The sequence below is a fragment of the Egretta garzetta genome, unplaced genomic scaffold (assembly GCF_000687185.1).
Source record: "Egretta garzetta isolate BGI_Z169 unplaced genomic scaffold, ASM68718v1 scaffold215, whole genome shotgun sequence".
Taxonomy (NCBI): domain Eukaryota; kingdom Metazoa; phylum Chordata; class Aves; order Pelecaniformes; family Ardeidae; genus Egretta; species Egretta garzetta.
In genome coordinates, this window is record NW_009259719.1 from 2,954,197 (window position 1) to 2,978,434 (window position 24,238).

The window sequence follows — 24,238 nt, forward strand, 5'->3', positions numbered from 1 at the left end:
GGAAAAAATCCCCATCTTTTCGCTTTTTATAATGTCCCTATTAAGATTCTGATCGTTCTTGGTAGGCTGAAGTTTCAAATGATGCAGAGGGATTACCTATGTTAAACCTGCATTCTAGAAATTAGCTGTGAATGTATGCTGTCTGTTACGATTTATTTTTTCACTGTAGGCTGTAATTTAAAAAGCTTTGTGTAATATAGCAGTGAAGGAAGTTACTAGCTTGCAGCTAAATTTGACGTCAGTCTTTTCTAGGTTTTCATGGCTCAAAAGATTAATTCAATTTTTTTTTTCTTTTACAGTAGATATCATTCTAGGACTTGTAGTGGCTATGAATTTAGGGGGGGAAATTGATTTTATCAGGTACTAGATCATGACACCTTTTGTGTTTTTAAACTAGGTTTCCTAGTACAGTTATCTCTAAAGTAATGCTTTTGCCTTTACTGCATGGATAGTTGAAGAAAGAATAGACGTTTACCAATCTTTTCAAATTTGACGTACTGGAATATCTTGTTACATGAGAAGCCATCATATTCTGAATGATATTTCAACATATTAATGATTAAGGGTAATTTACTTTTAGGTCTTCTGTGTATAGCTTTTTATAATAGCTTTTGGGGTTTTTTTTTGCTTTGGATGAAGGGAACTAGCCATGAAAACTTGGAGCAAATATTTAATGCTTTGTTAGTGGCATGTGCTGTGTTTTTTCTTGTCATGATTGGATCGGTATTGCTAAGCACTTGCTTTAGTTACCTGTTTGAATTGGATGGTTATCCCATCATAAAGTGGTTTGCTACTTTTGGTTTTGTCTTAGTGCATTGTGGGTTTCCTGCTGCAACTTCAAGGGGTTCTAAGACTCAGGCCTGAACGTGCTGGTATTAATCCACACTGCCAGCTGCACAGCCAGCGGATTTGACTGACGGTTTGGGCGCCCTGTGGTTGCTGCAGCAGCATGTGTGTGGCTGAAAGAGAAAGAAGATGAAATTGAGCTTTTAAGTCCGAAGAATAGTTATCTGGGGGATGGAGCTCTGCCTTACTGCTTAGTCAGTCAGCATTGGCTGATGTAAGACAGGACAGTTGAGAAGGGTCCAGGTGATCGGTAGTGACTTCATAATTTTTTTTCCTGAGGTTTTTGCAAATTACGTCCAAAAGCTGTAAGAGCAGAGCACTAATGAAGAAGTTAGATTCAATATGGAGAAGCAAGTGTCCTTTGCCAGCTGGAAACTTAGTGCTGCGATAGGAGCTGTAAGTTTAATAGTAGATTGGTTTTTCTAGGCACTTAGATGAACATTTACTTTGTTGTGGTTAAGATAGTCTGCTTACCACAGGTTGACAATGCTCGGGAGGTTTTTGTGTTCATGTTAATAACACTGTATTCCAAAGGGACTTTTTTTTTTTTTTTTACAGGTTTGCTAGAACGTGCAATGTACCTGCACGTTCTTAAGAATTCTAACAGTCCCCCTTATCACTGTTCCCCTGAACAGCACATTCTGTTCAGCTTTTATAGCTTCTACTTGAACTAAAGGGTTTTTGGAGCTTCTCTTTAACAGCAGACAACATTTGTAATGGCAAGGACATAGCCATGACAGCATCAGTGATACAAGTTCTGATACTTCAGTTCTCACAAGTTCCACCTGGAAGAAGTTTCTTTGATACCTGATACAAACTTAACCCAAACTTATTTTTTGACTGCAAATACTCAATATACTTAGTTACATTTTTTCCTTCAGAAATTAATTTTCATCAAAATAAAGGGAAACTTCACTCCTTGGGAGTATTACTGGGAGGTAATACTCAGTTTCACTCAGTTTTCTGCAGTTGGTTTTGCAGCTTTCAAAAATACTGAGTCCTAGGCCGGCACATGGAGTTATAAGAGATCAGCATAATACACTCCAACGGTGTGACTTACGTATGATCTGTTCAGTGTCAAAAAAAGGATAAGTGCAGTCATTCAACAGAAAAATGACATGTAGTTAAGATCATCAGAACTATACAGGCAGACCAATAAAATGTGTAATAATTGTAGAAGGACAGCCATTAGTAGAGCTGTGTAAGGACGTGACAATCTAATAAACTCAGTGTGAGGCAGAGTGACTTTTTTTTTCTTCTTGAAGGTAGGCTATTTATTGTTGCCAAAGATGCCAAATTGTCCACTTAATATAAATATATAAATGATTGCAATATCAGGGCAAAATAGCAGTGCAAGATAAGTGAACCAGAACTATTTTACCTCTTTGGCTGTAGACAAGTCCATATGTTAAACAAGGGTCAAACTCAGAATACTGTCTACTTGTTGTTTATATCTTCCTCCTGTGTAGGTTGTCTTGGGGACACACAGTTTTGTTTTAGATTTCGACGATCTCCTGGAAGGAAAGTCTCATTGCGTTGTTTTCTGGACCAATTGGATAGAGATCTACCAGTTTACTTAAAGGTTGGAAATAAGAAAAAATGAAGTTAATTTCTTCTGGGTAATATTAATTTATGGGTCTTCACGCTTAAATTCAATGCTTGAAAAACAAAATCTCTGAACTGGATGTCCTGAAAGACAAAGCTCAGCAAATGTTCTAATGTTTTTTGTAGTGTATCTTTATAATAAAAATTAACTAATACTTAGTTCTGTTAACTATTCTTTAAGTTTTTTTTACTATGGGTTTTGGACTGCAAGGAATTACATCGAAGAGCATAACTATTTTTTTACTGACTAGAAACCTGTAGATCAAACTCGAAAAAACATTAACTTATTGGAAATCTGAAGTGCTTTATAACTTAGAAAAACAAAAGTTAACATGTGTCTCTCTGTTTGCACCCCCTTTTTTTTTTTTTTAGAACAGTTATCCAAAAGAGGTAGCAGCCAAAAAGTTGTTCTCAGCATGTCCTTACGGAATATTGAGGCCTTTAATTATGCTAGTGGGTGCCTGATTATCAAACTTAATTTCGATTGCAGCCTTTCAGAACTTAAAGGGGGCCTATAGGAAAGATGGGGAAAATCTTTTTGGTAGGGCCAGCTGTGATAGGACAAGGGGTAATGGTTTTAAACTGAAGCAGGGTAGGTTTAGACTGGATATAAGGAAGAAATTCTTTACAGTGAGGGTAGTAAAACACTGGAACGGGTTGCCCAGAGATGTGGTGGAGGCCCCATCCCTGGAAACATTCAAGGCCAGGTTGGATGGGGCTCTGAGCAACCTGATCTAGTTAGCAGTGTCCCTGCTCACTGCAGGGGGGTTGGACTAGATGACCTCTAGGGGTCCCTTCCAACCCAAAACATTCTATGATTCTGTGATCTGTTTATGTGGCAAATACTTGAATTCCTGCTTGTAGGAAGGATGTTTGAAATCTGAGATCATGCTTCCTTAATACTCCAAGAATCTTTTATAAAACTAAGACATTGAAATCAACTAGTTTTCATCTTTTCAAGTCAGGGCTTTAAGGTTTTTAACTGCTAAAATCTTTTTAGTGCTACTTTGCAAAATTATGAGTGTTGATTTATTTCTCAGGAAATTAATTCTATTTTTGCTTTCATGGTGTGTCAGGAGAATGTAGATATAAAAATAGTAAAGCCAGAAAGCACAGCTATTTCCACACACTGGTGTTTTCTCTTTGCAGTACTTACTAAAAAAAATAATGCCAATAAACAGAGTAATCATCCTAATTTATTGTATCTAATCAACTTTGGAACTTGCAGGGAAATAAGCTTTTTAAATGCGTATTGAATGCTTCAAAAAGAAGGACAGTATCAGGTTATTGTATTGAATTATTTCCTTCTTTGCAGAAAGATCCAGCATATTACTATGGCTATGTACATTTCAGACAAGTTCGAGACAAATCATTAAAAAGAGGCTATTTCCAGAAGGTAATTTCAATTCTTTTAGGAATATATTAATTTGGAAATGAATTATTTTTCAGTGACCTCAGAGGAGCAGGAAGGAGTATCTTGCTCTTGTAACTAAATTAATTGTTGATATATAATAAATTGGTCTAATTTTACATCAGCTATGCAAAAAGTTGGGAGCTCTTGGGAGTTGTTTGCAGTTGCCTGTAGTGAAATGTGTGGTTGGCTTGCATGTGTGAGAAAGATTACACCTGATGTTCTCTGAGGATAACAAGTAGAACTGCAATAGAACTGAGGGGAAGGGTTAACTTAAAATTATATTTTTGTTTTGTTACTCTTTATTCCAGTCGCTGGTCCTCATCAGCAAACTACCTTATGTCCATCTCTTTCGCACCATGCTTAAGCAAATAGCACCAGAATATTTTGAAAAAAGTGAAGCTTTCCTGGAAGCAGGTAGTGGAACTATTATGTTGTTTTGGAAGAGCTCCTATATTATCACATACTACTTTTGGAGAAATAACAAACAATGCTATCACATTCTAGTTTGTGTTTCTGTCTTCTTGCAGGGTAGAGGATTGAAAGTTTAGCAAACTGGCTTGATTTCTAGATTATCGAACAAAGCTAAGCTAATTTTGGATTCTCCATGGGAGAGTTGAAGCGCCCCCCCCCCCCCCCAAAAAAAAAAAAAAACCCTGGGGTTTTGTTATATGTTTCAGGACCAGCTGTTCAACATAAGAGTAGCTGATGGCACTCCTTAGTTTGCACTTTTCACAAATTGAGTCCTCTTGGGCATTCTGGCAATTTTTGTTGTTGTCTTGTGTGAATGTTTTTTGTGTGATTTCCTCCCTTCGGTCATAAGGAAAAAAAAAAAAAAGCAGCAACAGAGCAGCCCTGATAGCAGGTGCCTCAGCCTTAGTGTAGAACTTTAAGAGCCAGAGAGGGCCAAATGGGAAAGTTATTTGCTCTTTGCCGAGAAGTGCTGTGTTTTTCATACGTGTCTGCCCTATACAACATCTGTGCCTTTTGTGCTTTCACTGAGCAACAATTTGTGGAAACCTTTCTTGATGAAGGAATTGTATTTTTTTTAATCAACTGTAGATAGATTGGGTTTTTTGACAGGTTGTATTATAAACAAAATAAGCTCTGCAGAACTACTAGAATTAGTAATGATATTCGTAATTGTTTACAACAAAATGCTGAAAAACTTTCTAGCTTGTCTAGAAAGCTAGCTTTTTCCTTGACTGCTTGTGTTTATCTGTTCTACAGTAGCTAATGTACATAAATGCGTGTGTTCTCTTCCAAGTTTCTTAATATGTACTTTCATGGTTTCTCACATAACATTTCTTTAACTAATTGCAAATCTAGTTGCTACAAAAAACAGAAGACAAGAGGATACTGTTTTCTTGAAATGAAAAACTTTCTAGTTCTAATGAAACAATACATTAAGAATGTCAAAAAGGCTGTAAAACGTCTTTAGAGTGATCAAGAGATACATAGAACTGTTGTGGGCTATCAGCACTAATTTAAAATTGCAGTGTGCACAAAGGTGACTACGATATCATGGGTTATAGCATATATAAACTAATTAGAAATGATACTGTTTTTCTTCTTCAAGTTTGTAGTGATGTTGATCGCTGGCCACCACCAATTCCAGGGAAAATACTGCATTTGCCTATTATGGGTATTATAATGAAGGTAAATACTTCTGCACTTGTTTTTCTCTGAAGTTGTTTTCCCCTCCATTTACTGTATAGATACTCAATGTATTCTGCCTTGTTTTCAGTGTCTCATACTTCAGAACAGGAATAGCTGTATACTGCACTCAGAGTGAAGGTCTGGGAGATCTTGATTGAGTTCTGTGATTTTGGGGAGGATCCTTTACAGTGCATAGGTTAACATGTAGTTTTTGTAGATATTAAGAAGTGTTTTGATACAACTACTAATTGCAGTGTCTATCTTTCTGGAATATACATTCTAAGAGACTTCAATGCTAATTATATTTGTAAAACCAAACATTAAGTAATGCTTCAAAATGCTGAGAATGAAGTTCCAGTCAAGCAAATTAAATACATTGATGAAAATCATTCTTGTGTCTGAAGTTTGACAAGTAAAAATCTTTTTTGGACCACACACCAGAAATTAATTTTTTGGTCTGTTAATAATTTTCAGTGAAAGCTATTAAAGAAGTTGTATCCAGTGCATGGGGAGGAACTGCAGAGGTTAAATGGTGGCTGAGAACTGGGCCTCTGGGAGCCATAGCATCTTCATATGAAATGCAATTAAATGGATTTGATGGATCCAGAGGTTACAGTTGGAAGTACATTCTTAGCAGATACTCTCAAGTTTATGGCTGGATGGGTGTACCTCAGCAGGGAAAGGAAGGAGAAGCACAAATTTAATAAAGCAGTGTTCTGGATGATAATGATGAGTGGCAGATATGTCTTGTTGGGGTATTGCCTGCGTTTATCTCATAAGTAACTCTTATCCATGAGAGTTGAAATTGCGTTCCTAAACTGAGTAAAGCCATAATTACCATCTTCAGTGATATTGTCCCTGTTTTTTTACGCTGCTTGGGCAGTCATTTTTAATTGTTGTGTATAAGTTACATCCATTTGTGCACCCAGCTTCCAATATGACTAAATTTGTAGTCCTCGAGACTTAGATGCAGACTGTGAGGTCAGAAAAATATATTTATGTTATTCAATCTATTGGGTTCTGCCTTATACCCACCAGGATGTGTGATGTTTTAGGAGAGGATTTTTTCTCAAAGTAATTCTGTACCACCTTAAAACCCCATAACTTTCAGATTGTTCTCTCCAACATTTAAACATATTTTTATTGAAATTATTGTAATAATTGTGACTAATGCTATCAATAGTCTTTTTTAACTGAAGTATAATTTTCATATTCTAATATTCAATTTGCAATGTAGTACTACATAGTATTGCATATTGATTCCTGTAGCAATGATCTGTAGTCTTCAACTATGTATACATTGTTACATGGATGTTCTGTAGAGTAAATTAAGCATCATACTGTAGTATATCCTCTTCAAATGTTACATCTTGTCTGTAAGTCAGCATTTTAATTCTCTGCTGAATTCAACACAAGGAAAAAAATCTTTCTTTTTCTTTCAAAGTTGCGGATTCCAACATACCGTGACAAGCCTGGAACAACGCCAATAGTGCAGAATATGCAACAGGTAGAGATTAAATACTTCTCTTGTATATAACCTCAAGACAAAGCTAAATACCTGCGTTCATTCTTTTACTTTAAACTTGTTCATAAAAGATTGGTAGCAAATCCTCATATAATTTGGTAACAATGAAATCCATGGTCTTTGAAACTTTGAATGGAGGGATTCTAAAGTTGGATTCTTCATAGAAAAGGTATTCTAAGCTAGTTACCCCAAGTACTTTAGAAGACTGATGTCCAGCTCCTGGAAGAGGATAGTTGGCTGACAAAATTACTGAGCTTTAACATCCTTTTAATGGGTGAAACGATACTAAACTAGTTTTTTTGAGGATGAAAACTGAATTAAAAATCTTTAGCTATAGAAGATGGATACAAAACAAATCTGTCTGTGCCTTCATGTGCTGTGTTACTGTTGTTTAAAACAGCTTCAGTATTTTATACCTTCTCCGGACTGGAAGTCGCATGCCTGTAAGGGGTGTGTGTTGGGGGAAATCTTGCTTTTAGCACACAAAAATAGTTACTTGTGGAAATAATGCAGTACAAATTGCAGTAGTACAATAGTGGTGAATAGGGCATATACCATCTACTGTCTGTAATCATTTCAGGGAAACTATTTTGTTTAATACCTAGGTGTACTCATGACTAAAAACCAAGCATTGTGATGTCTTTCAGGTAGATGCTCAGATCTCCATGGCTTTACCAACTGTTCATGAAGTAGATCTTTTCAGGTAGGAATTTGGACTGATATATTGCTAGTTGTGAATTCCCACATGTCAAAGATCTGTGATGGTTCCATTATATATATCTCACAGCGCGCAAGCTAACATTTATCAGTATCTTTTTTTAATATTCTTCTTCTGTAAAGCTGGCTAAAAAACAGTACAGGCAACATGCAGGCTGAAACTGCAATAAATAAGCAAGTTTATTAAGTGTTCCATTTTACAAGACTGACTTTTCAAATAATTTTTCAAATGACTATTAAATACTACTGGAAACTTCCATTTTATCGAGTTCTTAATCAAATACATATTTCTTCTCATTACATTAAGTGTATTAAAATACCTCTGTCTGTTTTTAGGTGTTTCTGTCCGGTGTTCTTTCACATCCAGATGCTTTGGGAACTAGTCCTGCTAGGAGAACCACTTGTTGTGATGGCACCATCACCATCCGAATCTTCAGAAACTGTGTTAGCACTTGTTAGGTAAATGTCGTGGAGTTTCCTAACTAATGACCAAGTGAGTCATTGTAGATTGCAGCTGAATGCAACTTCATTTGATCTGAATACAAGAAAGCATTACTAATTTTAGGTTTTCTTGTTTCTTTCATGAAATTTTGCACTGTATACATATAACAAGCTTATCCTCTTTCTACCCTGCAGTTGTATTTCACCATTGAAGTACTGCAGTGATTTCAGGCCATACTTTACCATACATGACAGTGAATTCAAAGAATATACAACCCGCACGCAAGCCCCGTAAGTCAAATTTTGTTGTGAAACTGTTGTTCAAAGCCACTTGTAACCATAAATTTGTTTTAAGATACTACTTGACTATTCTGAATTTCTATCATTAGAGAATACATTTAGAGCTCCTTATTTATAAGCTTTATCTTGGAGTGCAGTAATTAGCTGTTTTAAGTTTTCACTCCAGTTAGATAGGACAAAGAAGTTATGAAACAATGTCACAATTAAACTACATTTGAGCTTCGTAAGATACTTGTGTACAGAATAAGTAAAACTGCAAATATGAAAGCAAGAAAAGTTTTGGTTTCCTGTAAGGGTTTGTCTATGCAACACTTGTCTGAACAGGCAGTAGTTGTTTTGTTGGGTTTTTTGTTTGTTTTGTTGGCTTTTTACTGTATTTTTCCTCTCAATGAAAGTATTGCCAGAGATACAGCAGTGGAAAAACATAGAAACATAGGCATTATGTTTCAGATTGGGTTCCATGGGAATGGTTATGCAGTATGTAATTTAATTTCTAAAAATAATTCCATGAAGAATTTGGTTGAACTTTAGTAACCCATGTTTAAAAATTGCATCTGCTCCTCTGCAGCAAAACAGAATGGTTGTTCAGTACATACATTAGTATTTGAAATAGAGCTAGAATTGCTCTGGCTTTCTTACGGAAAACAAAAAAATTGGAAAGATTGGAAGTAGGCTTTTAAAGCAGTGGCTCTAAGAAGGGGAAGAATCCAGATGATGCAGATTCTGTGTGTTTTATTACCTTTAGCAAGAGGGGAGCAAGGGATATTTTTCATCTTGATGTTTTGCTTTATTGTCCCCCTTCAGAAATCAGTGGTTTAAAATCAGAATTGGTTCTGATAAATATGGTAGATTAAGGCTCCTAAAAGTGACCAAGTATCTTACAAAGTCTTGCTATTCTATCACCAGTAGCAGTGAAACAAGATTCCTCGTGATTTTCTACCAGTTTACCTTGACCTGGAGAATTAATTTATTGTGTGTGTGTATAAATTAAAGCCTTACTTCACTTCAGCCCTCAGTCTTTAACCCTCCAGTTCATAAAAGAATGTCAGTTTGCATACATTGGTCCAAACCAGTCACTTGTGAAACTTGTCTTTCTGTTCCCACAAAATAGGCATGTAGAAGATTTAATAGTTGTGTTAAGTTAGGCTAGACTTGATCCGTTCCTGTGGAGAGAAGGAGAGTGCCTATTGTTTGGGTTCTTTTGAGACTCTGTTTGTTTCTTATATTGATTCTTATGACGAGACCATGAAAAGAACATAAGGTAAAAAAAAAAATCATAAGTAGATTTTTTTTTTTTCAGAGTACAACAAAAGAATCTGTTGAGACCTTTTTATGGACAGTGGTCTTTATCATTGTTTTTGAAGAGAGTCTATAAATCATGTATGATAACACTGAAAAATCATGAACAACATTTGCAAATCCCAATTAATTTAAATCAATAATGCAAATTAGTTTAACAGGATTATAGTAGCAGCAAAAAATAACAAAACTGAATTCAAATGAGTAGGGAAAAATATATAATATCTGGAATAAAATGCTGTCAGACAAACATACTTGAACAGCAGTAGGACTTGGAAGAAGTAATTTTTCTGGGGAAGGTTGAGTCAGTGACAAGCAAGAAAAGACTTCTGAGAAACTGATACAATTTTGTGCTCTCATTCAAAGATGGAATGGAGAGATGAAAATTGCGGTTTCCATAACCCAGACATTATACTAAGCTACAGAGCTGTGTGATCAGATTTTTGTCCTATCTGTGAATACCTAATGAGTTTTTATATATATATATAAATCTAGTTATAATTAGAAAGTGAAGGGAGGAATGAAAGTCAGAAATGTTTGTAGGTTAACATAGAAATTGATGCCCAGTTGCCATCATGATATAGCTGGAAGAATTGAGTAATAATTTAAAGAAAGATTACTTGTGGTTTTCTCCCCACCTTGTATTGAGAGACAGGAAACTTAAGGATGGTGTACAGCAAGTGTTAAAATTTGGAATTTTTAAAACCAATCTGAAGAAGTGATAACCTATTTTTAATATGGCAGTTCCAATGAGGATTGCACTTACAGTCTCTCCTTAGCTAACAGTTGCCTGTAAAATGGATGGCAGCCACTGTACTGAAAAATACATTGATATTTCATGATATCAGTGCTATAAATCCCAAATTTTGCAGCCCTGTCCTCTTATTGCCTCTTGTTTTCTCAGTGCCCCTATGAATCCTCAAAGCCAGATTCTAAGCACAGAGTAGACAAAAAAAATCTCACAGGTTGCAAGCTTGGGCACAGTGCTGCTAATGCGCTTGTACTTCATCACTTGATAACTACTTTTTAACAAAGAATGCTGAAATGTTGGAAAGGAAGTAGGATACTGAGTCTCTCTTTCTTAATCATGTAATCTGAGCAGCAGCTCTGCTGAGAAGTGTCATACAAACAGCAATCACGTTGACATGCACATTCAAGTACTGAGGGTTTGTTATACTCAAATCTTGAAAAGCAGGAATTTGTCTTTCAAATATGGGTCAGATTCCTGCTCATTTAAAAAAACAAATCAGATAATAAATCAGATAATACCCTGTTCTCATAACTGTAAATGGGCAGAATTTAGCCACTAAGTCTAAGCAGAAGATGTAACTTTTATTCTCCACTACTGTTTGGACAGATGCATCTGTCTTGCTAGCTTCTAAAATTAAAAACTTTGATAAACAGATTGTGCTCTTACATGCAACTTAAAATGTAACTCTTGAATACAAAAGGAAAATAATTTCAAATAAAGAATTAAAGTTGACTTTTTACATTCATAAAGACAGAAGTTCTTACTGTCATATTTTAAAAATGTCATTATTTTTCTAGACCATCTGTCATTTTAGGGGTGACGAATCCTTTTTTTGCTAAAACACTTCAGCACTGGCCTCACATTATCCGAATTGGAGATATTAAACTTCCAGGTAAAGTACAACTATCTTCTTCTATCCTGCGTGACAAGATCTAACTGCGTGCTTATTTATTTATAAATACATGTAATGTAGTTCAATTAATTTAGTTTAATGCTAACCAAATCCTCATGGATGTAAATCTGTCAAGTGAAATTAGCCTCTTGAGTACTGTATATCTTGTATTGCCAAATCTAGTATATTAAAAGGTGGTAATACTCAGTAGGAGTAATGTTTTAGCATTTTCTGTATCTCTACCAATAAGGTATTAAAATGACAAACATCATTTATTACTGATGTTAATTTTAGGATGAATAGAATGTAATAAATCTGCACTGCACAGAAAGTAAAAACCACATGAAAGCTAAGTTTGAATGTTACAGTAATATAAAAAGTTGTTTGTTGACAGTATTTTGATAATATATTTCTAATCTGGCAATATTCCAGTAACTATTAATTGTTCAAGTTGGATGACTTCCTTACATGATTGAGTAGGATTTTATGTAATATTTGGATAATTTGTCAATTGCTAGCCTGTAATAAAATACTGCAGTACTCTAATTATTATGTGAAATTCCTGAATGCAGCTGTTTGCTGTGGCAAGTTCACTGTTCTGTTCTGAAAGTGGGAATGCATAAATAACTAGTTAGGATAATACACCATGAAATTAATTTTTGTAGAATTAAGTTACATTCAGTTTCTGAACACACTAAATTAATTAAAGATTACGTACGGTGTTCAATACAATTAGGCAAGGTTTTGCTTTACTTCAAAATATCATGCCTGTCCATGCTTCAGGATACCTGTGCGGGTTCGGGGTTGTGTGGGGAGGAGTTAGCTAGCTGCTGTGTAGTTAAGATTTGGTAAATAGAATCTCACTTAAACTGTTAAATCTCTGCAAAGCCATATACACAGGTTGCCTTCAAACTTGATATACAGTTTCAAGTATGAAATTCTAAAGTTTTGGTGCAGCTATGCAAAATGTTTAGTCAGGAGGTTAATCTGGTTTACGTGCCTTTAAAAATTTAAATCTTACTTCTTACGGGACAAAGAGAGGGCTTGTGATTTTTTTTTTTCTTTGTTGTTTGGAGGTTTTTTATTTTCCTTTTCTCCCCACTCTGCAGGTTCAATAGCAACTTATACTATTATCTTTTCTGAAGTCGAGCATCCAACTAGATCTAAGAGGAAGGTTCTGCTGAGGCTGCAAGACTGTTAGCAAGGTTTAGGGTCTTCTAGCTGGAGAAGGATATATTTGAAAAACAAAATAAAAGAACTTAGTTTGGCCCATGAAAGGAGACTTAAATTAATTTTTTCTTACAACACTTAATCCATGGCTATTGTTCTAATTTCTTATATACAATTTTTATTTTGGCTAAGGTACTAAAGATTTGTTCCTGAAAGCATTTATCCTAAGGGGAACAAAAGAAGATGGAATAAAACTTGAAATTAGAGTAATTCACTGTTATATAGTCAGTATTTTCTTTGGCTGCTTTGATGGAGAAGGTTGTCCTTCTGGGTTTTTGATTTGGTTTTGTGGTGGTTTGGTTGCTTTCTTTTCAAAAGGGAACTCTTATATAAAGTGAAAAGCCTGTTTGCTGTTATTCATATGTTTACTGGATGTTTCTGGATATATACTTGGATGCTTGTCAGTGTTTCTAGTGCTTCTTACAATATTAGGTAGTGTTCTAAATGAAAGTATCTGTTTATAAAATCAGTGCAACATATAGCACGTTAACTGTAGTATCTAGTAATAGGGATGGAGATTTCAAGTAAGGTGGCTTTAAATGTTTTGGCAGGTGAAGTTCCAAAGCAGGTGAAAGTGAAAAAACTGAAGAACCTAAAAACCTTGGACTCCAAACCTGGTAATAACTTGCTTCAGAGTTAAATTATCAGTATTTTCATTTTAAAAAGCATACCCAATTTTTCCTTTGGCTCTATGCTGCTTTTTTTCTTTAGGTGTTTATACCTCTTACAAGCCATACTTGAACAAAGATGAAGAAATTGTTAAACAGTTACAAAAGGTAATCCTGCAAGTCTCTTCTTAATGGAAATTGGTTTAGGTACTGCTGTAAGCTGTTTTCATTTAAGGCTGAGCTCTGGCTACATAACTGAAACAAAACTGGATTCTGATTCCTTTTCCCCAATTTATAATTGAATAGATAGGTATACACCCTCACTGTAGAAGGACTGCTGCCTTGTTAGCAGTTTCTATAACAACGTAAATGGTAGAACTCAAGAAGTTAGCTTAATAATTCAGACAATTGAAGTGATTGATCAGTTCATCTGTTTTGGGTTTTCTACCCTCTGACATCCCCCTCTAGTCTCTTTGGTCTAGAAATCTCATGCATGAGGTGTGTAAGAATCAGAGCTTCCAAACTTATTTGTGCAAGTTTGTTCATAGAAAGTTTTCTTTCCTTGAATTTCTTTACATGAAAACAAAAAATCAGCAATTGAAGGGATGAATATCTGCACAAAAGGACTTGACGCTATTGCTTTCCTTTCCTGGTTCAGGGTAGGGGGTGCTGTGTGTAAGCTTATGACAAATGAATACAGAAACACTGGAATAAATATTCTTTAAAAAACCCCACAACTACTTACATATTTTGGGGTAACAGACTGATTGTGATATTTTATTTCTTTTTTTAAGGGTGTACAACAGAAACGTCCTACAGAAGCACAGAGCGTGATTCTTCGGCGGTATTTTTTGGAATTGACAGAAAGTTTCATTATTCCATTAGTGAGTTCTTGAACTGTAACTAGCACATCTTGGTTCCTTTCATCTGCTTTGTCCAGATAATTTCATTACTTGTCCTCTATGTAATTAATTTACTTCTCTTACTTCTTCACAGACTCCATTTTTACCTATGTTCTATCTGACTTTCAAAGAACAATGTCTGTCTCCAAAGGTAGACAGTTTGGTTTTGTTTTGGCTTTCTTTTTTTGTTCATTGATTTTGGAGTTGTTTTGCCATTGGATTACCTGCAGTAGACAAAGTTTAGCAGTCAGACCTCTTTGGGCAGTTGTTCTATGGCCTCAAGGCAGCTATTTCCTCAGATTGCTGCAGTATTTGAAGGATTTTCAAATCTTGCACCTACATCAAGCATAAACAAAAGTTACAAGAAACTTTTGATGAAAAGGCAATGTCTCCACTTAGAGTCAGAGCATCTAGAACTGGCAAAAGGATTATTATGAAACTCAGCTTTATCTCTGTCTCATTTCCTGTCGGGAACTGTTGATGGCCAACATGGTGTAGCAGGGGCTACAGAATTTGCTTTCCCTTGGCTGGTCTCAGTTTTTCTCATTATTACTGCTGTTTTAGAAGAAAATGGGCAAATGAAATTTAGTACGGATGGCTATTTCAAACACTTAAATACCCTTGAGGAAAAAAGAGCTCTTCACTAGATCATAAAATCAAGATGAATGTAGGTTAACTGGGACATCTATTCCAACCCTACTACTCAGAACAGGGCCAATTTGAATATATAGCTAAATATCAAACCTTGTTTTACAAGTATGGGCATAAGCTTTTGGACAAATTCAACACATTATGTCCCCTGATTCTAGAGAAGGTTTTGATCATTATCCTCATGCTTTGTCTTCCTCAGAGGCAGTAAATACAGCTTTCTAGATCACTGGTGACTGCAAGGCTCATGCACAGTACTGCTCTTTCCCAGTTCTTTTCACAGATTTAGAGTATAAGACGTTTTCATGATTATCTGCCATTTCTCAGTCCTTCTCTGCTTGGCCATAAACCTGATACAGTTTTACACCACGTCACACAGAGAATAGTTTTTCAGTGGATCAGGATATTTTATTGTACAGCATCATGATATTCTGGAAATGGCAGATATCTGGTGTTTTGCTCTCCAAACATGGTACTTCACCTGCTCAGATCTCTAAGCCAAAGTTAGGGGGCAAATTTTGTCTCATTTCTAACCAGTCAGCAGAGTTTATACATATATATATGTATTTTTCTCTTCTGGACAGAGCTCTCAATTTACTGAAACAGATTTTAAAATAGGAATTTGTATCTAAAGTAATAGTAAAAAAATTCCCTGTCCTGTAAACTGAAATCCTGCTGTAGTGTTTAGAGACTCCTGACATACCTTTATGCTGATGAATATCATGTTTAGGTTGCTGAATCCATGGAGATTTGTAGGCTTTGGCTTGCACTGAAATGGGAATCTGTCATCTGTTTTCTAATTTGTGCATTAAGATAATGATGAATATGTTCTAATATGCTCTTACCTAGGATTTGGAGGTATGAGGTCGGAGTAATGATGGACTTTACCAACACAAGAAGTTCTGTGTGAACTTAAGTAATTTCTCTGGACAAGTGGTTAAAATTGGGAAGTGATATCTCAGGCATTGGATGTTTACATTAGCAGCTGTCCTGTTCTGAGCTCTCTGAACACTTCTTGTGGATGACCTGAACTTCTCATCATTTTAGGGCATGCATGATCAGGTCTAATTTCTGCCTGCGAGAACTGGGACATCCGTAGACACTTGTTTGTCCTTGTCAATGATTAGAGGGGTTTTTCCTTAAAATGTTGTTGTTCTCTCCTGTTCTTTTGAACCATGTAGGGTGAATCTAAAACCTTGCCCTGGTATTCCCCCCATCTTGCTCAAACTTTCACTTCAAGTGAGAAACTTAATATGTGTTCTGTCCTAAATCTTAAATTTATAGCTCAAGATCACCCTTTACATTCTCTGCCACCAGAAAAGTATATGGGAGGTCCTTTGTTTTTTCAAAAGATAGAACTAGACTTTCATAATGTTATCAAAGCTGATTATGTTTGCAGATCAAAATGTATGGTGATTTACGTGCAAACACTTTCAAAATTTATAGCAGCTTATATTGATGTGCTTGTGTGAGCTGGCAAGATGGAGCTGCCTCCTGCCATCAGACCTTGAGCTTCAGCAGTGGTCTTGCTCATATTTGCTATATTTAATGTTTGTATGAGGGACTCTGAAAATCATTTCCAAATACTTGATACAAAGTGGGATTACTGTTTGGAATCGCCCATAATATGAAGGTACCTGTGGACTGTCACCAAAGAAAAGAGAAATTATTTACTAGTGGCTAAGTTCACGAAATATATATTCTGTGTATACGTTTGCTTCCCGCCCTCCTTTCCCTCATGTCCTTCTTGAGTCTTACTGACATAAAGTTCTGTAGTTGGGAAACACAAATGGTATTAGATAAGCTCCTTCTTATGCTCTCATGTGGTAAATATGTATAACCCCACCCTGTACCAATACTTAGAAGAGAAAATGCTGTGATCACAAGTGATAAGCAAACATACACGTGGACTGTGTATCTTTAATACTGGTTATGCAAACAACCTTCCTTTTTCCTTTCCCTAGGAACGTTATGTGGCAAGCCTAATGCCTTTGCAAAAATGCATATCACCATGGAAGGTAAGGGAATACAATTTGAATGAGCTGGAAACTGGTGATTAGAGAAAACAGTTATGGTATGCTAATGATTTTTTTTTTTTTTCTTTCCATAGAGTCCACCACAGCTGAGGCAGTTCAGCCAAGATGACTTCATGAAGACATTGGAAAAAGCAGGACCGCAGCTCACATCAGGCTTAAAAGGAGACTGGATAGGACTTTACAGGTCATTTCTTTAATCAGCATAAAAAAATTATATTATATAAATGAAGACAAATCAGTAATACAAATGCTCTTTTCCTGAGCAAACTTATTATCAATATTGATTTGAGTAACTTACTTTTAGAATATATGCTTTAGTAGGAATTGACAGTGCTTAGCGTACGTTACTCGCTTAAGTCTGTTTCTCTGTAACCTGTTAATGGTTTTCATAAGATGCTATAAAATGCTACTAACACTGCAGGTCTGTCTATACCAGTAGTATTTGTGGTTTTATTTGTTTCTAACTTAATTCCTCCTTCCAACCAAACACAAAAATAAGAATGAGGGTATTTCAAACTGAGCCTTGCTTTTTTTCCAGACAAAATTCCTAATCTTTATTGTCTTCCAGACCCCTTTTCTTTACATTGTTTTCTCAATCCTTGTCTTACTAACAGAAGCACCTGTTATACTCCACTTCAGAATATTACATTTTTTTGAAAGTAAACAGAGAAAGGGTCCTAATATCTTCTTCAACCTCAAACATAATTGTTTTACATTTGATTATGTAGAAAACTGTGTTATCAAAATTGTAATTAAAATATAAAATGTATTTTGCTTCGGTGTTTTACCAGGCATTTTTTGAAATCGCCCAACTTTGATGGTTGGTTTAGGAGCCGGCAGAAAGAAATGACACAGAAGTTGGAGGCCCTTCATTTAGAAGCACTGTGTAATGAGGTTAGAAAAATGTGTGCTTGTGATATTTATTATCTTGTAATAAAAATATATTCTCCTACAAGTCAGTTTTCTCCTGCTGTTTTCATTGGTTGAATGTCAACAATTTTGTCAAGTCTGATCTAGCAAAACATGAGTTTGTGAATCAAGTACAAGCTAGAACTAACATAGCAAAAGAGAACAATATGAAACAGTTACATTTTACAAGTGATGGCAGTCATAAAAAAAGTTATCTTTCATCCTTTTTTGGTTTGTTGTGTGTTTTGAAATTGAATATAATCCCTCTTGCCCCCCCAAGAAAGGGGTTTTTTTTCTCTTATTTGATGATGTTACTTCATTCAGCTTCTCTCCTTGGCATTCCAACACATTTTTAGTTGTGATATAGTTTGTAGCTTTGAAGGGATAAATTCAGTGAGTGCCATAGAAAATTGACAACTAATTAGCTATGGATAGTAAATAAGCCTACAACTGATCCATAGTCACTGGAAATGGAGAAGTGAAATCTCTTTATTGATCTATAACAAAAAGCCACTAAAGATCTTCTGTTGTAAGATCCATTCTTTACTGAAGAAGCTGAAGTGGTTATCAGTATAATTTGAGTCAGAACCACTGATAAAGAAAGGTTTTACAAGAGGAGAAGAGATTGCACAGCTAAAGAGGGAACTGGAAGAACAAAAAAATAAGTCAACACCACAGCTTTAAAACAAACCAAAAAATTGTGCTGGTTATTTTAGAAAAGCCATTGTTTTTTAACTCTTGCCTTGTCAATTCCCAAACAGTACATTGTAGCAACCCAAATATATTGTTCAAATAGAGCAGCCCAAATAATTTGCAGGGCAATAGCTAGGTCAATTATATCGCCTAGAATCTATCCAACTATGTTTGATATCAACTTACTGCAAAGGAAAGGGAATGTGTCACAAATTTGTTACTGACTCTGCTCCTTATTAGCTTTTTCTTTTGATCCAAGTGTTAACATCTTTCTGTACACGAGGAAATGTCTTTAATAGGTGAATAGTAAAGGAGTAGGGGAACGGAACTTTCATAAGAAAATTCACCTAATGAATCTATTTTACTAGTTATTGACTATGTGATCTCCTTTAGTGCCCTAGAAACAAGAAGTGCTTCCTGGCACTATTTTAACATTTCCTTGTGCTGGTAGATCTGATTTGGTAAACATTCACTGCCATTTTGCATTGTAGATGCTATTTTTGAAACTAAGCCTGTTTGGCATGATTTTTTTATTATTATTTGTTTGTATTGTGTTTGTGTCCTAGTCTCCTGTCTTGCTAAGTCCTGGGCAAACATGCAAATAAAGCAGATTTTGCAGTTCACAGTAGAGACAGGACATTAGTAAAATAAGTTTAGTAAATGGCATGAGAATAAGGAAAAGGAGAAGACCCATGCTGAACAGTAGGTGTAAATTAATACTACTTTTGAAAATTATAGATGGTTCCATAAATATTTCAGTGCTTAATTTTTATTCTTTTAGAACCTGGTTTTCTGGAGTCAGAAGCATACTGAAGTAGAAACAGTGGATCTTGTCTTGAAGTTAAAGAATAAACTGGTAAGTAACTGAATTGCACATGGCTCAAATTTGCCTGACTTAACTAGATAAAAGTACTATATATCTGTGTTTAGAGATACTTAAATGAAAATGTTCTTTAAGATCTAGGTAGCTCAAGGAATCAGTCATTCAGGGTCATTTCAGCCATGACTGAAGAGAGCTAGCTAGCTTCCCAACATTGTCCAGCTACGCTGGAAGCATTGCATTGATCTTTTTTTTTTTTTTTTTTTTTTATTTAAAAACTAATTGCAACTTTGTGAAGAAACAGAAAACCAGACTCCCTTGTGATTACCAAAAATTCAAACCCCTGTTAGCTCATGCTGTTGTGTGGCTCTTGAGGAAATCTGCTGTTGCCCAAATTCCTACTCTGTCTGCAAATGAGGAATTAATTTTCCAGGTTTTCTAATATGTCACTTTGGTGTGCCTTAAGGTAAACTTGCATTTTTACTAGAAATCGTGTTTTATTTTGCCTTTGCAGTTGCAGGCTGACAGAGAACAGCTTCCTGTGAAAACTGACACACTGAAAAAGCTGCAGACACACATCAATGATATTATACTAGCACTCCCAGATGACTTACAGGACATCTTGCTCAAAACGGGCACGTGATTTCTACTGGACTTTTCTTTGTACAGAAAACAAAAGGCAAATGTAGTTTCACAGAAGCCAGTGGCATACCAACTTTGGAACACAGCTCTAAATAGTACGTTAACACTACAAATGGACTGTACTAATAGTATAGCCCACTATACTATTTTCACTGTTTTTTCTACTTAAATACCAATGCAACTAAAGGAATTCCTGTGTCTAATAATGTTTGAAATAAGTGCTCTTAAAGAAAAATCTGTGGGCCTATGGAACTATACCACAGTATAGGACCACAGTGCAGTGCTGGCATTGCAGTATGTTTTCTAATTGGTGCTGCTACACCCAATCCTGTTAACTCAGGGGTAAGCAATATTGATCCTGTACTGTCCTGTTGATGTAGTATCTGATTGCTTTTTTAATTTTTGTTTTCATCTAGTGATAAACCCAACTGGCACATTATGTGACTTGGTCAGAATACATTATAGTTGAGGTATTTTACTGGTAAACCATTGCTTTCAAAGCTGTTTCAGGGAGAGCTGAAATAATCAGATTGGTTCTTAACTTTCTTCCTTTCTCCTTCTCACCGTCTTTCCAAAACCATATTAATTTAGCATCTTTAAAGAAGAGAAGGCAGCTGACAAAAACTTCCTGAAGAGAAGTCTCTTCCATTCAATGTCAGTTCATTAGGGTGCTCTTACTCACATGCCTTAAATATAAAATAATTGTATACTAATTGGTGTTTTTAAACTGCTGACATTCAGGATTTAAAGTGGATTACTAGCGTAGAAGTAAGCAAGCAGTATTCATCACAGGAAATAAACACGGTGGTGTTCTAATACAGCTTTTTAAATCGGTGATTTCAGTAGAGTTAGCTCATACACAATCTGTTTCAGTTGGAGATCATAGCAGTGAGCTCCTGTTATAAATTTTTTATATTTTTCCTTTTTTTTTTTTTTTTTCTTTTTACTTATACCAGTAGGATGTTTGAAGAGGTAATGGGGCTGGAGGGAGAAGATGTTTACTTCAGCTGAAAAAAACATATGGAAAGGTCGCACTGTGGCAAGAAAAGATTGTAGCATGAAATTATTCAGTATATGCATGGAGCAGACATGCATAACGAGTAATTTCCTCTTGCATATTAAGCAACAAGAATGTGATGTTTATCTTCTTGAACAAGTTTCAGTGGTATATTAAGAACTCAGCTGCTCCACATGCAGTGTTGTACTTTGACCAGTTTCAAGTAAACTTAATGCTATAGTGTACATACAGCATACACTTTTATATGACAAGTGGTTCACAGTTATAAAATAAAAAAAATCTGCTTTTAAGTGCTTGGATAGAATTTTTAAAAACTTACAACATAATCCTGCTACAAGAATATGCTTTTGTATGGTAAATACTTCATACCATCTTTCTAAAAATGTCTTATTTAGATATAAAGTGTCACAGTGGTATTTTTATGATAATACGTATTTTAATACTGTTATGGTTCGTATGCCTCTATTGGTTAATGTCTCTATTATGTTACTCAAACTACACCACTTCAGCATTAATTTCTAACTTGCAGATATTTTTTGCACACCCTGATGAATAGCATTTCTAATCCAGAAATTAGTAAGTGGACATTCTTATACTAAATTATCTTAAAATATTTAACCTGGAGCACTGTGTAGTTTCTTGGAACCATGTAAACTGCTATCAACTATGATAACTATCACATGACTGCAAATATGTATTTTTGTAAAAGGAAATAAAGGGTTTGATTTTTATTTTTTTTTTCTTTGGAAGTGATGCGACTAATATGATGATGTGCGTGATTTGTTTGGTTTTCCCCTCTCCTTTGTTAAGCAGAGCTGTTCAACAGTTGGTAGAGCCTGCTGCTTAGTCTGACTTTATGAAGCTGTGCCCCTTAGGCGACCAGAAATACCTGATGTGATGGAGTGGTGGTGTAGTTTGATCATGCATCATGGCTGTACTATGATAGAGCCGCAGGATGCTCAAGAAGGCAAATACCAGGGACTGGCTTCCAAGCACAATTTATCCAGTTGTCATTCTGTTTCCTGTACACATTGGAGAGACCCTTGAGAAACACGGTAGCGGGAAGTCAACTGCAAACAAAGTTCAATTCAGGTTTCTTTAATGGGGTTGGTATTAGTTTAAATCCCTGTAACTAGATGCTTCAACAGAATTAGAATCTTGTTCAAACAGAAGGTGAAAAGTTGTACTAGGTTGTTTGCCATCTTTGTTAGTGACTTGTAATGCTTTTAGTAATGGTGGTTCAAAAGGACCTTAACCTCTAACCACAAGTCTAGGCAAAATGTAGTCGCTAAACCAGGAACAGCCTTTCCTCACTGCAGGTTTCTTCTGATCTTGTCCTGTCTCCCTGCAGTCTTCCTACACTGGGCGTACATATTTTGACTAGGGGTGCTTCAGCCATCCGTAGTGTTGCAGCAGAGGAATTGTATCAGCTGCAGACAGTAGTTGCTGGCTTGGTGAGCTTGAATTTTCCCACCTGTTCTTTGGTTTTGTTTTGTTTTTAACTCAATGTGCTCAAAATGGTAGGTGAAGAGCTTATACTAACCCTTATTCACCTGAGGCTTGACGGCTAAAGGACAGCGTGAAAAACAACTAGTTTCAGTAGCTTTGCCTCAGTCTGCATCTTTGAAGTTTAAAACTTAGAACTTTTAAAAAAAAAAAAAAAAAAGTATGTACACACTCATTGTTTGAACCAGGATGAGAAACAGTCTGTAAGTGAAGGAGGGAATACATAGATGATTAGAAAGGGTCCTAGAAGAGAGGTGTAGCAGCTGCTCAGTAAAGAATTGCTAAAGATAAAGGGCCCCAATTGGGTCATCGGAGGAAGTTAAGACTGCCTCAATTAGTGTAACAGGAGAGTAAACCAGATGTGCATAAGCTTTGGGGCTTCTCAAATTACTTTTGAACAATGTAAAAATAATGCCAAGAACCAAAACATGAGATAAAGTGGTAAAGGTGCAGCTAGTCCTTTAATGGTGTTAACATCCATGATCTGAATAGAGAATCAAAAGTATGTGAATAGTTATGTATGGTTATACAGAGCAACCACTTATGTTAATATTGAAACACTGATGATTGACAGTGACTTTTAAAGCAAATGTTTGTTAGATTGTACTCAAACAACTGAAATAATGAAAGGTATCTATTAATGACCTAGCTATAGTAAGAATATGCCAGCTTGGAGGTCTAGAAAGTAACTTATTTCAAAAGCAGTCCTTCAAATATTTTGGAGAACACTTATCCTCAGCTCAGTTCAGGGAAACTTAACTTTCCTGGCCAAAAAAAGTGTAAATACTGAGTGCTCTGAAGAGAAAATGGACTCCTTAAAACTATCAATAAATTGAAACTATCCTGAAGCTATCAGGAAACAGTTGATCAGGAAAATATTAACATCTTAGGCACTAACTAGATTAAGTGAAATTATGCCTTACTTGAAAATTAAATTTTATAAAAATATAATGTTCAGTCTTAATTCAAAACAGATTTTTGGTTCAGAAGAATGTATTTTAAACTTGAGTCGGACTTTCAATGTGACGTGTAAGAAAATAACAGCCTAAGTTGAGTCTCACTTAGTAGCCTACTGTTAGGATCTGGTTCAGGACTGTCTCTTTATCAAGACCATTAAAAATGTTTTCCTTTAGTAGAGGATAAAAGCAAATAGCTTCCATTTGAAAAATGTGACCTATTGTGTACTGACATAGTTTCGAACTAGCGTAGGTAGGCTACAACTCCCTTGAAAATTTTTGGGGCTTTTGATTGAACCAATGTTAAGTATTAAATGCAGCTCCCCTTCTGTTGCCCCAAATTTAATTATCGCCATACTATGGGCTTTTTACAGTAGCTGTGAAAGAAGCTATTACAGCTGGTTATGAAATCAAACATCCTTCTCAAAAAATGTCGTGTTTCTAATAACCCATGGCTTGTTTCAGTTTTATTCCCGTATTACTTCCCTGGATCTGTCTGCTGCTTCCTGGCCCAGGACCTGGCCAAGATCCCACGGGCTTGCCTTGACCCTGCTGCCTCTGTAACTCTGCCGAGAGCCCAAGACAAAGACCCTGCAGTAATCAGTGCTCCTGTGATGCGGGGGTGGTGTTTGTTGTTTTTTTAAGTTACCTAGCTCTGTTGCTACCAGCGTATATTTAGGGCCCCCGAGGATTTGTTTTACCTTGAAACGCCTACTTCTCCTGCTCTCAGCCCTCCTTGGGCCCTTCGGGAGAAAGCCTGGGGGCTGCCCCCCCTCAGCCTAAGCACAGCGGCAGCTGCGCTGAGGTGCATTACTGGGGGGGGC

At 36.0% G+C, this 24,238-nt stretch overlaps 1 protein-coding gene across 6 annotated transcripts in view; it reads left to right on the forward strand.

Annotated features, from left to right (window-relative positions):
• The window catches only part of DENND6A (DENN domain containing 6A), a 33,168-nt gene extending 11,484 nt beyond the window's left edge, over positions 1-21,684 (forward strand). For 2 of the 6 annotated variants that reach the window (XM_035894846.1, XM_035894847.1), the window contains 17 exons: positions 2,316-2,428; positions 3,767-3,847; positions 4,174-4,279; positions 5,442-5,521; positions 6,966-7,028; positions 7,694-7,749; positions 8,100-8,222; positions 8,400-8,495; positions 11,352-11,446; positions 13,228-13,293; positions 13,388-13,452; positions 14,079-14,168; positions 16,799-16,852; positions 16,945-17,054; positions 17,662-17,764; positions 19,254-19,328; positions 19,807-21,684. In XM_035894846.1, the coding sequence (XP_035750739.1) occupies positions 2,316-2,428; positions 3,767-3,847; positions 4,174-4,279; positions 5,442-5,521; positions 6,966-7,028; positions 7,694-7,749; positions 8,100-8,222; positions 8,400-8,495; positions 11,352-11,446; positions 13,228-13,293; positions 13,388-13,452; positions 14,079-14,168; positions 16,799-16,852; positions 16,945-17,054; positions 17,662-17,764; positions 19,254-19,328; positions 19,807-19,935 (1,505 nt within the window). In that variant the 3' untranslated portion in view covers positions 19,936-21,684. The remainder of the gene's footprint in view (positions 1-2,315; positions 2,429-3,766; positions 3,848-4,173; positions 4,280-5,441; positions 5,522-6,965; positions 7,029-7,693; positions 7,750-8,099; positions 8,223-8,399; positions 8,496-11,351; positions 11,447-13,227; positions 13,294-13,387; positions 13,453-14,078; positions 14,169-16,798; positions 16,853-16,944; positions 17,055-17,661; positions 17,765-19,253; positions 19,329-19,806) is intronic. The other 4 variants (XR_004842078.1, XR_004842079.1, XM_035894848.1 and 1 more) reach the window with 4 other exon arrangements.
• The last annotated feature ends 2,554 nt before the right edge of the window (positions 21,685-24,238 follow it).